The sequence below is a fragment of the Oncorhynchus mykiss genome, chromosome 29 (assembly GCF_057628025.1).
Source record: "Oncorhynchus mykiss isolate SJ-2025 chromosome 29, ASM5762802v1, whole genome shotgun sequence".
Lineage (NCBI taxonomy): Eukaryota > Metazoa > Chordata > Actinopteri > Salmoniformes > Salmonidae > Oncorhynchus > Oncorhynchus mykiss.
Window position 1 is genome coordinate 19,301,085 of NC_143050.1, and position 17,433 is coordinate 19,318,517.

Genomic DNA, 17,433 nt, shown 5'->3' on the forward strand with positions numbered 1-17,433 from the left:
GCCCATGCGCCGGCCATTGTGTTCTACGTCTCAGCCAATTTAAAGAATGAAATGATAGGAGAGCAGAGAATGGGTGTCCATCAAAGCAGATATAAGCAATCATTCCACTTCGCCTGTTCCCACCTGCCTCATCTGTTAAAATAAAATAAATATAGGCTTCAAAAATGGACTTGTGCAGCTGAAGTACTCAATGTGAACCTGTGGGGCTTGTGCAGCTGAAGAGGTAAACTCAATGTGAACCTGTGGGGCTTGTGCAGCTGAAGAGGTACTCAATGTGAACCTGTGGGGCTTGTGCAGCTGAAGAGGTTAACTCAATGTGAACCTGTGGGGCTTGTGCAACTGAAGAGGTACTCAATGTGAACCTGTGGGGCTTGTGCAGCTGAAGAGGTACTCAATGTGAACCTGTGGGGCTTGTGCAGCTGAAGAGGTACTCAATGTGAACCTGTGGGGCTTGTGCAGCTGAAGAGGTAAACTCAATGAGAACCTGTGGGGCTTGTGCAGCTGAAGAGGTACTCAATGTGAACCTGTGGGGCTTGTGCAGCTGAAGAGGTACTCAATGTGAACCTGTGGGGCTTGTGCAGCTGAAGAGGTACTCAATGTGAACCTGTGGGGCTTGTGCAGCTGAAGAGGTACTCAATGTGAACCTGTGGGGCTTGTGCAGCTGAAGAGGTACTCAATGTGAACCTGTGGGGCTTGTGCAGCTGAAGAGGTAAACTCAATGTGAACCTGTGGGGCTTGTGCAGCTGAAGAGGTACTCAATGTGAACATGTGGGGCTTGTGCAGCTGAAGAGGTACTCAATGTGAACCTGTGGGGCTTGTGCAGCTGAAGAGGTACTCAATGTGAACCTGTGGGGCTTGTGCAGCTGAAGAGGTAAACACAATGTGAACCTGTGGGGCTTGTGCAGCTGAAGAGGTACTCAATGAGAACCTGTGGGGCTTGTGCAGCTGAAGAGGTACTCAATGAGAACCTGTGGGGCTTGTGCAGCTGAAGAGGTAAACTCAATGTGAACCTGTGGGGCTTGTGCAGCTGAAGAGGTACTCAATGTGAACCTGTGGGGCTTGTGCAGCTGAAGAGGTACTCAATGTGAACCTGTGGGGTTTATGCAGCTGAAGAGGTAAACTCAATGTGAACCTGTGGGGCTTGTGCAGCTGAAGAGGTAAACTCAATGTGAACCTGTGAGGCTTGTGCAGCTGAAGAGGTACTCAATGTGAACCTGTGGGGCTTGTGCAGCTGAAGAGGTTAACTCAATGTGAACCTGTGGGGCTTGTGCAGCTGAAGAGTTACTCAATGTGAACCTGTGGGGTTTGTGCAGCTGAAGAGGTAAACTCAATGTGAACCTGTGGGGCTTGTGCAGCTGAAGTGGTAAACTCAATGTGAACCTGTGGGGTTTGTGCAGCTGAAGAGGTACTCAATGTGAACCTGTGGGGTTTGTGCAGCTGAAGAGGTACTCAATGTGAACCTGTGGGGCTCGTGCACCTGAAGAGGTACTCAATGTGAACCTGTGGGGCTCGTGCAGCTGAAGAGGTAAACTCAATGTGAACCTGTGGGGCTTGTGCAGATGAAGAGGTAAACTCAATGTGAACCTGTGGGGCTTGTGGTCTTACTGTTGATTTATGCAGAATATACACTACATGACCAAAAGTATGTGGATACCTACTCGTCAAACATCTCATTCCAAAATCATGGAATTGGTCCCCGTTTGCTGCTATAAAAGCCTTCACTCTTCTGGGAAGGCTTTCCACTAGACATTGGAACATTGCTGCAGGGACTTTTATAGCCACAAGGGAATTAGTGAGATCGGGCACTGATGCTTGGCGATTAGGCCTGGCTCGCAGTCGGTGTTCCAGTTCAACCCAAAAGTGTTCGATGGGGTTGAGGTCAGGGCTCTGTGCAGCCCAGTCAAGTTCTTCCACACCGATCTTGACAAACAATTTCTGTATGGACCTCGCTTTGTGCACCGGGGCTTCGTCATGCTGAAACAATTAAGGGCCTTCCCCAAACTGTTGCCACAAATTTGGAAGCACAGTATCATCTAGAATGTAATTGTATGCTCTAGCGTTCCCTTCACTGGCACTAAGGGGCCCAGCCCGAACCACAAAAAACAGCCCCAGGCCACCAAACTTTACAGTTGGCACTATGCATTGGAGCAAGTAGCGTTCTCCTGGCATCCGCCAAACCCAGATTCGTCCGTCGGACTGCTAGATGGTGAAGCGTAATTCATCACTCCAGAGAACGCATTTCCACTTCTCCACTTCACTTCTTGTGACGGCGAGCTTTACACCACTCCAGCCAATGCTTGTCAGCAACGGGTGTGGCTGAAATAGCCGAATCCAATAATTTGAATGGATGTCCACATACCTTTGTAATATAGTGTATAACTATATATACATTATTATGTTCGTCAGTTTGCATATACTTTATTGTGTAATCTTCAAAGCTGTAGCATAATTTAATGTTAGTCTTTTATCAGTTCTGAAGTTGTTGAAAATATTGACAACTGGCAAATGTTAACAACAGAGGAGTTGCAATCTCCCCATATTAAAGAATATCAGGCAATTAAAAAATATCAATATCAAATTAGGCAGAATGTCAATGGAGATTGTATTGTATTGTGTCCACAGTGTAATACGTCTGCTCAAACAATAAATCACAAATTACACTTGGTGAATGAGAAAATGATATAGGGATTATCCACACAAAATATCAGGTCAAGCCAGCCAGATACTCCAACCTGGCAACCCGCCAGGGAACAAATGATTAATGAAATATCAACTTTCATGCTCTTTATACGAGACAAGTGAGCAGTTTCTCCTAAAATATTTAGACAGTTTTAAAGCCCTGTGGATGGCTCAGAGAGCAGGAGGTTGGCAGGGGCTGGTTGTGAATAGCAGTTGAAGTGACTGTCCAGTCAGGGGCTTGTTGTGAATAGCAGTTGAAGTAACTGTCCAGTCAGGGGCTGGTTGTGAATAGCAGTTGAAGTGACTGTCCAGTCAGGGAGGGTAGTCTGAATCTGAAACGACCTTCCAGCTCCTGACCAACCAGGACCTGTAGGCCTGCAGCTTAACTATGCTGCAGAACAAACATCTCTCCTACCAGGACCTGTAGGCCTGCAGCTTAACTATGCTGCAGAACAAACATCTCTCCTACCAGGACCTGTAGGCCTGCAGCTTAAATATGCTGCAGAACAAACATCTCTCCTACAAGGACACCTGTTTACCTGGACGCTTCATCAGTCCTCTTCCCTGAGGCCATTCTCATTTTCGGCAATTCCACACCCGTCTCTTAAACAATCTTGTGCCTTCGTGCACCTCCATTACAAGTGAGAGTTTGTTCATTCTGTGTACCCAACAAACACTTCTTCAGTGCATAAGCTTAACATCGCAGCAGAAGTCACATACTGCAGTGTTTGCTGAACGTTTCCCAATGGCCTTGGCCTTGTTTCAACTGAACCTCCATTAGAACACATGAAGAAATACATTCTGTCAACCCTTTCATGAACAACAGCTTCTTACTGTGACTTTTCTTGGCAGTGAAAGGCCTTTGTTTTACAAGGGAGATGGTCATAGAGGTGGGATGAGGTCCCCTCCTTCATGACAGGAAGAGGGGACATAGATCATGAAGAAAATGTATGTGGCCAAGGGGATTGTGCCAGAGAAAAATACCAGATCATTTCTGCATGGCTGTAAGAATGTGAAATACTCTTCTTCTTTTGTTGCACCTTATGTACAAAGCAAATCCAAACAAATCAAGGTGGCTAGCAAGTGCATTTCTCCACTGTGCTCCGCAGCATGCCCTGCCCTGCCCTGCTCTGTTCTGAAACACGAATTAACCGCCAAACAGAGGTTTGCTCTCTCTGCTGGGGGAGGCACTTTGGGTTGCCATGACACTCTCCTCATGGCAGGCTGAGAGGCGAAGCCGTGGCTGTCCATGACCGAGGAGAGAGGAGGGGGAATAGTGTGGGGTAAACTGGTTAAAATAAACATATGCTGGTTGACTTCTTTACATGAGAGGCACTAGGTAGTGAGATCAATGTTTTTCAATTACTCCGATTTCCCCAAGTCATGTTTCCAGAACTGTTAGTCTCTGTATGAAGTGCTAGTGTCATGCACCACATCACCTGTGGTGAAATGATCAAATGTCCAAGCTCTATGATTTGAACACAGACACATTTCTAGGTGTTAGTGACTCACATGCGCCAGCTAGTCTGAACTGTAACAACACTATCAGACTAAATATCTATACCAGATCTTCTGAGTAATTTGAAAGCAAAGTGTTTTACTGCCAGCCTACAATAATGCTATATGTGTCAGGAGACCATACAATACGTCCCTTTCTTGAAGTTTCTTGGCCTTCAGCTGTCGTTTAAATTAAAGTTTTAGTCCTAGATTAGGAAATGCTTTCTCCAACTTGAGGTTTGACTGTTTTCATTATTTACCTTGACATTGCTTTTGGAGGACTGAGCACAACTTGTCTGTTACTATCATTTCCCCTAAGCCTGAATGGGCTGCCGTTGCTTTCTAGTCTACCAACTCAAATTGTCAGAGCTCATCTTTCATTCTGACCCATCACAGAGGAAGCAGGATCTCACCCTTTCTAAGTCTCCATAGCTATGCTGACAGGATCAGCTGTGCATTGCATCTGATACGTCTGCCCCCCAAAAAAGTGTTGACAAAGCCAGACACCTTGCCAAAGTTAGCAAGAGATCAATAAGCAATAATCTCTTACAACTTGGCCGGCTTAAACTTTCTGCAAAGCACGTTCAATACCCCGCCGAGAGAGATGTCACTGCAAAACTTTTATCACTCTGTCCCAGGGTGAACGGCCTCACTTTCTCCTACTTAATTCCTTTCCAAGTTTGCTTGCGTTAATCTGTAATTAATTAGGTGGTTTTATGGTGGCCAAGTTAATTACAGGTCAATCCTGTGATCCAAGCACAGTTTAAAACCCAAATTCATCACTGTCCAGGGCCTAGCAAAGCCAACATGGGCACCAAGCTGCTTTTTACACTTCACTGTGTGAACCACAACTTCGGAAAGATGAACTTTTTCTACCCTCCCCTGGCACGCCAATTTACTGAATGCATCTGATGATGTGAACAAAAGCTGCTCCACAAATGCGTAAGCTGCCGCTGCTGCACACTTGGTTTGATGTAGCTTCATAATTTAAACAACAGCTCCATTGTTGCCACACTCCAAATTGTCGGAATGGTTCAATCACTCATTAAGTGCATTTCGGGGTTAAGGAGATAAGGGAAGACGCTCACCGAATACAGTGCGGGCGGGAACCGACTCTCTGTTTAGCCAGAAGGAGACCTGAGACAGGATGACAGTCATGATGCACGGAAGGTAGGTTTGAATCACAAAATAGCCAATTTTCCTTTTCAAATGGAAATACGTTGTCATCACTACATATTCTCCTGAGGAGGGGGGGGGGGGAGAGACAGAGAACGAGAGAGATGCAGAGGACATTAATTATTAATACAGCTCATGTTCAGTCCAGACAAACACAAGGACTCTGCTGAAATATTCAGAACTATATTTATGAAAGTTAATACAACATGCATGTATGCTAGCACAGCACTGGGATCCTGTTAATACAGCCACATGTATGCTAGCACAGCACTGGGATCGTGTTAATACAGCCACATGTATGCTAGCACAGCACTGGGATCCTGTTAATACAGCCACATGTATGCTAGCACAGCACTGGTATCGTGTTAATACAGCCACATGTATGCTAGCACAGCACTGGGATCGTGTTAATACAGCCACATGTATGCTAGCACAGCACTGGGATCGTGTTAATACAGCCACATGTATGCTAGCACAGCACTGGGATCGTGTTAATACAGCCACATGTATGCTAGCACAGCACTGGGATCGTGTTAATACAGCCACATGTATGCTAGCACAGCACTGGGATCGTGTTAATACAGCCACATGTATGCTAGCACAGCATTGGGATCGTGTTAATACAGCCACATGTATGCTAGCACAGCACTGGGATTATGTTAATACAGCCACATGTATGCTAGCACAGCACTGGGATCGTGTTAATACAGCCACATGTATGCTAGCACAGCACTGGGATCGTGTTAATACAGCCACATGTATGCTAGCACAGCATTGGGATCGTGTTAATACAGCCACATGTATGCTAGCACAGCACTGGGATCGTGTTAATACAGCCACATGTATGCTAGCACAGCATTGGGATCGTGTTAGTACAGCCACATGTATGCTAGCACAGCACTGGGATCGTGTTAATACAGCCACATGTATGCTAGCACAGCATTGGGATCGTGTTAGTACAGCCACATGTATGCTAGCACAGCATTGGGATCGTGTTAGTACAGCCACATGTATGCTAGCACAGCACTGGGATCGTGTTAATACAGCCACATGTATGCTAGCACAGCATTGGGATCGTGTTAGTACAGCCACATGTATGCTAGCACAGCATTGGGATCGTGTTAATACAGCCACATGTATGCTAGCACAGCATTGGGATCGTGTTAGTACAGCCACATGTATGCTAGCACAGCACTGGGATCGTGTTAATACAGCCACATGTATGCTAGCACAGCATTGGGATCGTGTTAGTACAGCCACATGTATGCTAGCACAGCATTGGGATCGTGTTAGTACAGCCACATGTATGCTAGCACAGCACTGGGATCGTGTTAATACAGCCACATGTATGCTAGCACAGCATTGGGATCGTGTTAGTACAGCCACATGTATGCTAGCACAGCATTGGGATCGAGTTAGTACAGCCGCATGTATGCTAGCACAGCACTGGGATCGTGTTAATACAGCCACATGTATGCTAGCACAGCATTGGGATCGTGTTAGTACAGCCACATGTATGCTAGCACAGCATTGGGATCGTGTTAATACAGCCACATGTATGCTAGCACAGCATTGGGATCGTGTTAGTACAGCCACATGTATGCTAGCACAGCACTGGGATCGTGTTAATACAGCCACATGTATGCTAGCACAGCATTGGGATCGTGTTAGTACAGCCACATGTATGCTAGCACAGCATTGGGATCGTGTTAGTACAGCCACATGTATGCTAGCACAGCACTGGGATCGTGTTAATACAGCCACATGTATGCTAGCACAGCATTGGGATCGTGTTAGTACAGCCACATGTATGCTAGCACAGCATTGGGATCGTGTTAATACAGCCACATGTATGCTAGCACAGCACTGGGATCGTGTTAATACAGCCACATGTATGCTAGCACAGCACTGGGATCCTGTGGGAAGCAGAATATCTGTTTGTGAGAGTGGAGGTTAACTGATGGCTTGTTTATCACAGTGTCTGGTTGTGAAAGGGAGAGATTGGTTTTCCCTCCACTGTTGGTCTGGATTAGATCTATTGACCGGAAGGGTTAGGGTTAGGGGGAGAGGAGAGCTGGCTGCAGTGGCATCAGTAATACGCTGACAAACAAGTGCTGGTATGTGTGAGAGGCTGAGAACAGCACACCTCACTGTGTGGGTTCAGGAAAATAAATATATGATACAGTATGATTAACTGTGTTTTAAAAACATACCCTGCACCACATGATCCATAGCCCCCAATGTGCTGAGAATCTATTTCCTGGATGACAGACGCACTCTTATGTGCTGAGTAAAGGTGACACATATACCACTATGTTTGTTGACATGGGAAGACAGGAAAATTAAACAGTGCTAAGATGACAGATATTCCCTATCCTCAATCCTGTATGTCCAGTACGTACAGCAGATACTGAGAACGCTCTGTGGTACAAGATTCATTGAGATATATCTCACGTTGAGTTGTTGAGACTAGTGATGTGAGTCAGTGATGTGAGTCAGTGATGTGAGTCAGTATGAGGAGTCCATGTGGTGTTACAGTGAATATACACAAAGGACGGTTCTACCACACCTCAGGTGTCCCTTACTCTATAGGACAACCCTCCTCAGTCCCTATCTGCCTCACCATGCCTGCCTCTATCACTGCAACCATGCAACCAGACTGAGACATTGAGAGAAGTGAGACAAAGTGCCCTAGTGCATCACAGTGAATAAATAGAGGTTAGACACCATCTTTATCTCACAGAGACCTGTCTCTTTGAGAGCAAGACACTTAAAAAGCTTCCCTAATTTGAATAGCTGTCTCTGCCTGGCAAAAACAGGTTGACACTCTCCCAAGAGGAAAGCGAGAGAACAAAAACTCAGTATTGTGGGTGTTGTAGATAAAGGGATTTCGCAGCAGCTATAGCAATCAGAATTGAAGATCAAATGAATGGTTGATCAACAGTGCTGGCTGACAGAGTGTCCTATAATTCAGTGCCAATTCAAATGGCTTTCAGACCAGAGCTCAATCAAAGGAAAAGTGGAGTTCTCCCTTCTGCTCCAAGGCTCCTTATCTTTCTACTACTGCTGAATAATTATCTTACTACTGAACAAGTTGAATAGTTTTACTCTTGGCTACCATTTAAAAAAATACTTGCTGAAACTGGGCAGATCAATGTGTGTTTCAATCTGAAATCAGAGTGCCTGTGTGTTCTTCCATCAAATAACATGTAAATGGGAGAGGCCACAAAGATGAATCTTCTTCTTCATCTACCCTGCATTTACACATATTCCATTTTGTTCACAGATGTAGTGTTGGATAACAGGAAAGTTTGTCAGTATTTCTCCACCAGCCTATAAGAAAGTCCCTGCATTCAGTGATCAGTGTTTACCTCCTTTCCCCAAACTCAGCAAGTCTTCCTTTCAATGGTGAGACCGCACTGACCCCAATAATACTAGCAGAGACAAATCGATGAGGCAGCCACTTGCAGAACAGCTCAGATAAATAACTTTACAAAAAGACACAAATAGAATCTGTAAGTATATGCGAGAGAAATGAAATGAATTAATCCAAATTGTCTGCAAGCCAGGAGCTGAAAAGAGTGGTTATCGTGAGAAATTTAAAGCAGATGTTCCATTAGTGAACAACTTTGTTCTGATGTTATCTCAGTGTTAATGACTTGATCATATGGTATAATAGAACCTGTGCTGGAACTGCATGTTCATTTGAAAGTGGCAGGCATGTTGTATGGGCTACCTGTGCTGGAAATCATAGATTCTTTCCCAATAACGTGGCCCAGTAGGTCATACTGGTTTAGCCTTGACCCATCATCTGCTACGACTACAGAGCCCTCATCTCCTTTGGTCCAGAGATAGACAACCTCATTGTTTGTATACGCATCTGAGAGAGAGAGAGAGAGAGAGAGAGAATGGATAGACAGACACCGGTAGAGGAAGTGACAAAAAATGAGAGTAGTACATGTCAGTTTCCATGTAGAGTAAATAATGCAGCAGTGCTACAATTGGCTGATTCTGATGATGGCAAATCAATGGTAATAAGAAGGGGGGGGTGGGGCATCGATCTGAATAAATGCATATCAATGAAGTATATTTGAATGAGAGTTTAATAAAAGCCATGTGTTTTGATTAGTTTATATGCACCTTGAACTGAAGGTACATCAGCACAAGGAATGATGTCAAAAGTGGGGCTTAAAATCCACAAGGTCAATCTTAGGGAAAGGAGCTTAAAAAGCATTTAAAGACACAGTCACACACACACACACACACACACACACACACACACACACACACACACACACACACACACTGCAGTAGAAGAGCAGATGGAGGATGGTGAAAACACCCAGCTGAGCACCAATAACATCATCATTCACACATCTGCCTGAGGTTTGCTAATTAAATGTTGATAGCCACAGAGAAATGATTGTTTTATACTCATGGGAGATCATTAATAAAAATAGTTCATGCATCTACTTGAATGCTTCTTCATCTACAACAACTGTAATTGGTAATGAAGGGCATTATTCTGTCATCGTGTGTGTTCTATGTCTCCATCTACTCGGTGTGGTCAGACTCTCAGCTCTGCTCAGCAGAGAAGGTCAACTATGTCAAACACTTTCATTGCACAGTACAGATTGGGCCCACTATCCAAGGCTTTGAAATCATTCACTACACTTATGCTCTGAAAGTAGGAGAGTGAGGATGTCAATTCTCTCTGGATGTCCATTGTCTCTGAATCGGCGCAGAACGTACATATTGAATTTCATGTCTGCATAAAGTCGAGGATACAAGTCTCCATAACCAGTTGTAAGGATAATGCAGCACGCATAAATATTGCTGCTCACTAAAATCCAGAACAAAAAAACATGATTGGGGCGGGCATATTACTGATCCCATGATAAAAAAAACTATAGAATATTTGAATGAGCAAAACTGCATCTAAATGTTGTACTTTAGGTACATCTGCCTTGTTCTGTTACAGCAACCTGTCTGGCTCGAAGATCCCCTTTATGAACAACATAGCATCATAAATCTACAGCCAAATTATTTTATATCTAGAGGGACAAAACAAACCCTGGCTCTCTTTAGCTTATATTCAGAATGTGAAACCCTGAGAGGTTCAGAGCTCGCAGGGAGGGAGAATAAAAGGCCTCTACATTATGTTTGTGATTGCTGTGCCATTTCCAATGAAAATAAATGTCATGTAAAATAGCGGTGATTGGGGCGAGCGGCGCACAGTGCTGCAGCAGATTGCCTGTAGCACGTCAGGCCTCAACAAAAGCCGCTAATTACTTGCCAACCGTGTGCCGTTGCGTTAAGGAGACGATTGTTCCTGGGCTTTGCAGCGGATTTCCGTTGATATAAATACAGATCAGAAGAGGAGCCGTGCCGAAGGGGGCATTGTGACAGTCTGCCAATCAGAGCCCTGCTCGCCGAAGAAAACAACGGCCCTGAAAGGGCTCCTTTTGTTTTATTGGCCGCCTGATGTTTTATTCACAACGCCATGGCCAGCTCCGAGTCACTCTGACCTTTAATATGTCATTGACAGAGTTCTTATTTCTAGGAACAATAACTTATAAAATAACTTCTCTCTGTTCTATACGCTGTGAAACGTACGACTTAGAGCAGGGTTGTCAAACATACGGCCCGTGGGTAATGGATCTAAAATCAAACAGTTTCTTGACTGTGTCCAGCTCGATAATAATTTGCAAAATGAAAGCTAGACAGTCAGGGAGCATCGGAAATTTAAAAAACTATAGATAGAAGACTATATTTAGCAAATTTGTCTGACAAATATTTATTTTATCTAACTAGGCAAGTCAGTTACAAACAAACTCTTATTTTTAATGACAGCATAGGAACAGTGGGTTAACTGCCTGTTCAGGGGCAGAACGACAGATTTATTCCATCAGCTCAGGGGTTTGAACTTGCAACCTTCCGGTTACTAGTCCAATGCTCTAACCACTAGGCTACCCTGCCGCCCCGGCAAAATTCAGTGCGGCCCTCCGGACCTCGTTAAAGACCAAACGCGTCCTCCAGGGCTAAATGAGTTTGACATAGTTTTCCCCGCAAAATAGCCCGCCTACAAGGAATCTCGACAAATCTCGATGACGTTGAGTGCACGAGGGGATCTGTGCACTGTGTGGTGCCTTCCACAAAAAGTTCTGCTCTACAAAAGGACCCATAAGCGGCAGGGATGGAGACAGAACTAATGGACAAGATGGCTATTACACTCCACATGCAATTCACACGGTCCAAGGCTGCGGCCAGATTAAATGGATTTACACCTTTGATTGATATGATGGAGAACAACAGACCATTGTTTAACATGTATACGTCTGTATATAGCCTCGGTATTGTTATTTTATTGAGTTACTTTTGATTAACTGTTTTACTTTTTACAGTTAAGGGCTTGTAAGTAAGCATTTCATTGTATTCGGCGCATGTGACAAATCAAATTTGATTTGATTTTGATCTATGACCTCTATTTCTGTGATGTCAGCTATATGGACCAGAATCAGATGTATATCTAGAGAGACTTACAGCTCCCAAACTTCAGAGGGCAGGCATGTGTATCCATGGGGAAATCCTCCAAGTGCATGGGACACTCAGCGTGGATGGTTAGCCTGGTCAGAGAGGGAGAAAAACAACAAGGACATGTCAGTGGACAGGCTGGAATATATAAACTATTCTTAAACCCTCCATGACACCTGTCACATGGTAGCAACACATACTGTATGTTAACGCTTTATATGTTGAGACATCCTTTTCATTTGCCAGATCCTGTTCAGTATCTTTCTAAAGGGCAAAGCAGTGGCTCGACACTGGACGCCTACTTCAATAACTTTTACTGCACACCATTCTGCACAATTAGACTTTCATCCTGTCACCTAGAGCTGCAATAGAAACATGAATGACAGGGCCTTAGTCATTTTCCTCTGTATCTGAATACAGTAAGTATACACCACGTCTCCTTACGGCCACCCAAGGTTGTCCTGCCCCTGATGGCAGGGGAATATTGTGGTGCGCAAGAGATACTCTACTGTTCTGAGACTGACCTGACATTTGGGTTTTGTTGAAAAGAGAATGGAGGGGAGGGGAGGGAAGGGGGATGAGGGGCGATGTGAGAGGGGAACAGTCAGCATGTGCAGTCACGTACTGTAGTGCGTCTGGACATCAATGTGTCTGGCTGCGGTGTCTGCGGTGTCTGGGTTGCCAGTGATTTGTCTGTTTTCCCATTAGCGGAGCTCAAAGCTCCAACTCCCTCCATCCACCAGTAGGACCCGTCACCCAGCTAGTCAGCCAGCCAGACAGACTGCTCTGGAGACCTGTGGAGCAGCCAGACAGACTGCTCTGGAGACCTCTGGGCCAGCCAGACAGACTGCTCTGGAGACCTGTGGAGCAGCCAGCCAGACTACTCTGGAGACCTGTGGAGCAGCCAGACAGCCAGACAGACTGCTCTGGAGACCTCGGGGCCAGCCAGCCAGACTACTCCGCTCTGGAGACCTGTGGAGGAGCCAGACAGACTGCTCTGGAGACCTGTGGAGCAGCCAGACAGACTGCTCTGGAGACCTGTGGAGCAGCCAGTCAGACTGCTCTGGAGACCTCGGGGCCAGCTAGCCAGACTGCTCTGGAGACCTTATCTAGTTGATTAGATATTGACCCGCTGACCCTCGACACACCTACTCCACTCCTGAGGGAGGGAGCTCTGCAAATCAGGCAGGAGTGATGGGAGGAGACTGGCATCTGCTTGGGAGATCACATCTCACAACACACATCACATTACATGATGATGGCACCAGTACTATACCACTCTCCCTACTAACTCACCTTTACCATGGTAGACAATGTCAGTGGACAGGATACTTCAGAATGGCAATGGCATTTTCTGTGTCCATAGTTTATTTGACGGGGGCCTGCTTTAGATGGCAGTGGAAACAGATCTATGGGCCCCATAGAACCTTATCAACACCTACTGGAACCAGGATAAGAAACAGAACATGCTTCTTCCTGAGCAATGACATAGGTATAGGCATGATGTACAGAACATGTATATGGAATTGAGAGATTCTTCTTTAGTACTTTAATTTGTTTTTGGAATACAATATACAGCAATGCATTCGGGGGAATAGTAACCCTGAGAAAAACAACATTTTTCAGGCTCCAATGCATTCCCCACCATTGTTAATAAAACCCATCGATTTCTATTTTGTATCCTCTCACTTTCATTAAAATGCAGCAGGTCAATCATTCAATTAACCCTATGACCTAATAAACTCCATTCTGGTAAATACTTCCCTACACTTGAGTCTAGTAGAACACTGCTGTGATTTTGAGCAATGTCCCCTGCTCCTGCCATCAAGACGTCATAAAGTCTACACTGTACCACCACTCATAAGTGTTTAATGAGATAAAGCATCTTAGCAGGGTAACCTTCAACCATAATGGTTATGATGTTCTTGGCCTTGAAAATGAACTATACTTGGAGGAAGAAGAACACTTTGCTGCTGACAATTAATGGCCTTCCTGTGAGTGTGTGTGTGCCTGTCGGCCGGGAAGCCACAGCAAAAATGGCCTCATGGGGCCAACCCCTCCTTCTCCCGTTGCCGCCTCCCGAATAACAGCTGCATCGATCACAGTGCCATCGCCAGAGCCTGTAGCACCTTGTCTCTGTCGGAGCTCCAGGGGGCCTTAGAGGTAGGTGTGTGTTCCACTCCACCCACCCCCAACCCCCTTTATTTGAAGTTCTACTCCATACCTCACCAGCTCCTGAAAACTTCTCCCATTACTTATCAATCTGGCCAGTGGAGAAGATGAGTCTGTGTTGATGGAACTCTATTGCATTACTAGCTAGAGGTCTGTTTGGGTGATTCACAGCTTCTGGAGGACTTTCAGAGTCAGCCTTTCAATCTATCACTTCTGTTCTCTTTGTTGTAATAAGCTTTCAACTTGACATATACACTTCACAGAGAACAAATGGTCACGTCACATGCTGACACTGGACCTTTGTCTGGTGCTGAGACACACACCCAGGGGCGGCTCCAGGCATAAGCAACGAACAAAAAAAGATACTCAGTTGGGTTTCAACTTACTGTTGGAGTTAGAATAGTAGAATACACAAGATGTAAGTTAGAAATTTGGTTGTGCATCAGCAGTTTTTCTCATTTTGTCATTCACTGATAGTCACTCATTTACTCGTGCCAGCTAACAATTTTTAGATTGGTAAGTTTAGTCTTGCCAGTTATCTAAACCTTCAGGGTGCCCCAATTGACTTTGTTAGTCATTATCATTCAGTTATCATTAACATGGCATAAGTCATGGCAAAATGTGTAGAGTTGCAGGAAATTAGCTTTAAAACTGAAAGAAGAATTGCCACCTCATAGCAAAATGAGCAGAATTGCAGGAAATTAGCATTAAAACTGCAACAATTTCACTCTGCCACATGTCAAAATTAGTAGAATTGCTGGAAATGTGTTATAAAATTGCAAAATATTCTCTTCGCCTCAAATCTAAATGTGTAGAACTGCAGAAAACTTACTTTAAAATTGCAAAAATGTCTCTCTGCCCGATGGCAAAATACCGTGAGTAGAATTCCATGACATTTGTTATAAAATTGCAGGAAATTTACTTTAAAACAAATGTTTCTATCCACCATCAATTGGGGGGTCCACAACATTTTTTTTTGCTTAGGGCCACCAAAAGGCTAGAGCCAGCCACGTATACTCCCTCCTCGGTGTGATGAGTGAAAAATCTACTGTCAGGTCCAGGGCGGATCGTTCATCATCATACTTATCATCATAGCTGGGGACTCTGGATCATGATCAATGAGTCTCCCTCTCCAAGACAGAAATCCCTGGTGAGACCATACGCTACTGTAATGATGACACCGTACCCCACCTACTCCACCTCCTCCGAAGGAAAACACCCCTGGGAGAGGAGGAGGGGGTGGGGGCGTGGTGGTGACAAGAGAGAGATGGACTACAACAGAGCTGTACATTTTATGGAAGTTTAGTGAATGACCCCTGCATCTGCTAAGCAGACATTCAATCAGTCAAATGCAACAGAATGGAGAATTGACCTTTCCACAAGGTCAACATAACATTTCATAGATAGGGTTGCAAAGTGAACGTATATTACTGGAAACCTTCTAATGGGTAGTTATGGGTACTTCAGATTATCACAGGTGTCTGTAAATGATCTCTAGCCCTCCGTGGCCTTATCACATGTAAAATACATAAACACATCAAATAAGAGGATTTAAAAATGTGAATAACATCCACAAATTATGACAAAACTGCAAAACAGTAACCTAAATATAAACAATCAACTTTGTGAGTACCATTGGTGTTTAATATGAGGATTTCAGCATGTTTCACACACTTGTATTTATTTTACTACTGTATGTCAATATGTCTTTGTTGTAAATGTTTTGGCACCAACTGGTGGCAGTTTTGAAAAAGTCAATAGTTGGAAGAGTTGCAGAGTTAATGGAAAATCATACTATTATTGATTAGATACTTTTTAATTAGGCAATTTTCTATTGAACCATATGGTCTATCCACTAGAAACTCATTGACTATATGGACAGATATTAAAAAATGAATACTATATATGAATTTTAAAAGATTAAGATATTGAAGTATAAGTTACCAAAGTTACCATATCCTGCGCCATAGATTAGCTGTTAATTACCAAAATTACTGAATATTCTGGTAACATTTGGTAAATTAGCGGTAGCTTTGCAACCCTTATCCCAGATATCCTGCACCCCAGAGTATACATCACAAGAGTGTCCTTTCTGCTTTTGTCTGACTATGCGAGTGGTGAGCTCATAGGTCATAAGATCAGGAAAGCCATTACATTTGTACAGCTCTGCCCTTGGCTTTTAAGCCCTAATCAAGGATTACAATATTACTATCCATATAACTATCCAACCAAGGTTTTTTCCCACAGTGCTATTCCTTAGGTTCTGATGCCTGGCTCTCACAGTTATAACAACGCACGGCAATTAGCTCGAGAGAAGATCTCCGTAATTACCGTTATCCACAATGACTTGCGGAAACGCTGTGAAACGCACAGTACTACTCTCGCACCACACAATTCATTTACTGCTACATTGGGCTAAATCCTATAGTGGAATATGCATATTGAAATGAGAGGTAGCTGTAAAAATGGTAGTAACTAACTACAGTGGTAATTATGGTGGTAACACACAATCCTTGACTGCAAACACACAATCCAGTCTTCTCAGAGTGGTTCTATGCATTGTGTTAATGTATGTCAGGGGCTGGTTGCTTAGAAACCTTGGATAGGGCTGTATGTTTTGTCCACTTGAGCAACATGACTGTCCTTTACTATGGGGCTTCATTCAAAACAAAAATGCTCTGCTCTCTGTGCCATGACTTCCCGTCTGTTTTTCATTGACCCTTTATATAACTAGGGAAGTCATGTACAGGAGACCAGAGGAGGAATGGGTTAATAAAATGTATTAACCCATTGAAACCTAAATGATCAGGAGATTTCATTGCAGCACATGTTGTACACTGAAGAACATTTAAAAGTATTATACAAGGCAACCAGTGGTCTAAAAGAGGAAACCATTTTCCTCTGGATAGGTTGCCCTGAATGAATGAGTCTATTCTGTAACTTTTGTCAGCTCTGGTGAACTGTAGGTGTAGGACATGAGTTCACATCAGCCTCCTTCACAACAGACTACTTCTGAACAGGAGCAAAAGGCCAGAGTGAAAGGTCACCCAAAATGGCTCCCCGAATGAGTGTTTCTAAAAGAGATTCAAACATTATTCTGGTGATTGAACTGCAGTAGACCATGTGTATGTGACCAATAACATTTGATTTGATTTGAGTAGAGTCTGGATGGCATTAAGACTGAGCTTTACAAGTATCATTGGCTCAGCAGGTACGTTTCCTTGCACAAATCACCCTGTGAGGTAACAATATGACATTAAGAGCAGAGAAAACATCCCGCCTGCCTCTTACAGGATATACTGTAACTCCCCAGTTAAAAAACTCCCAAGTTTATACTTGTAAACCTCCTCCAACTATTCTTTTGTTCTTCTAAAA

General features: G+C 44.1%; 1 protein-coding gene across 4 annotated transcripts in view; it reads right to left on the bottom strand.

Annotated features, from left to right (window-relative positions):
* Positions 1-17,433, bottom strand: part of LOC110509938 (gamma-aminobutyric acid receptor subunit alpha-3) — a 143,396-nt gene that overhangs the window by 12,254 nt on the left and 113,709 nt on the right. For all 4 annotated transcript variants that reach the window (XM_090226749.1, XM_036967508.2, XM_036967509.2 and 1 more), the window contains exons 6-8: positions 11,896-11,978; positions 9,089-9,232; positions 5,265-5,417 (exon numbers count right to left, since the gene is read on the bottom strand). In XM_090226749.1, coding sequence (XP_090082875.1) covers positions 5,265-5,417; positions 9,089-9,232; positions 11,896-11,978 — 380 coding nt within the window. The remainder of the gene's footprint in view (positions 1-5,264; positions 5,418-9,088; positions 9,233-11,895; positions 11,979-17,433) is intronic.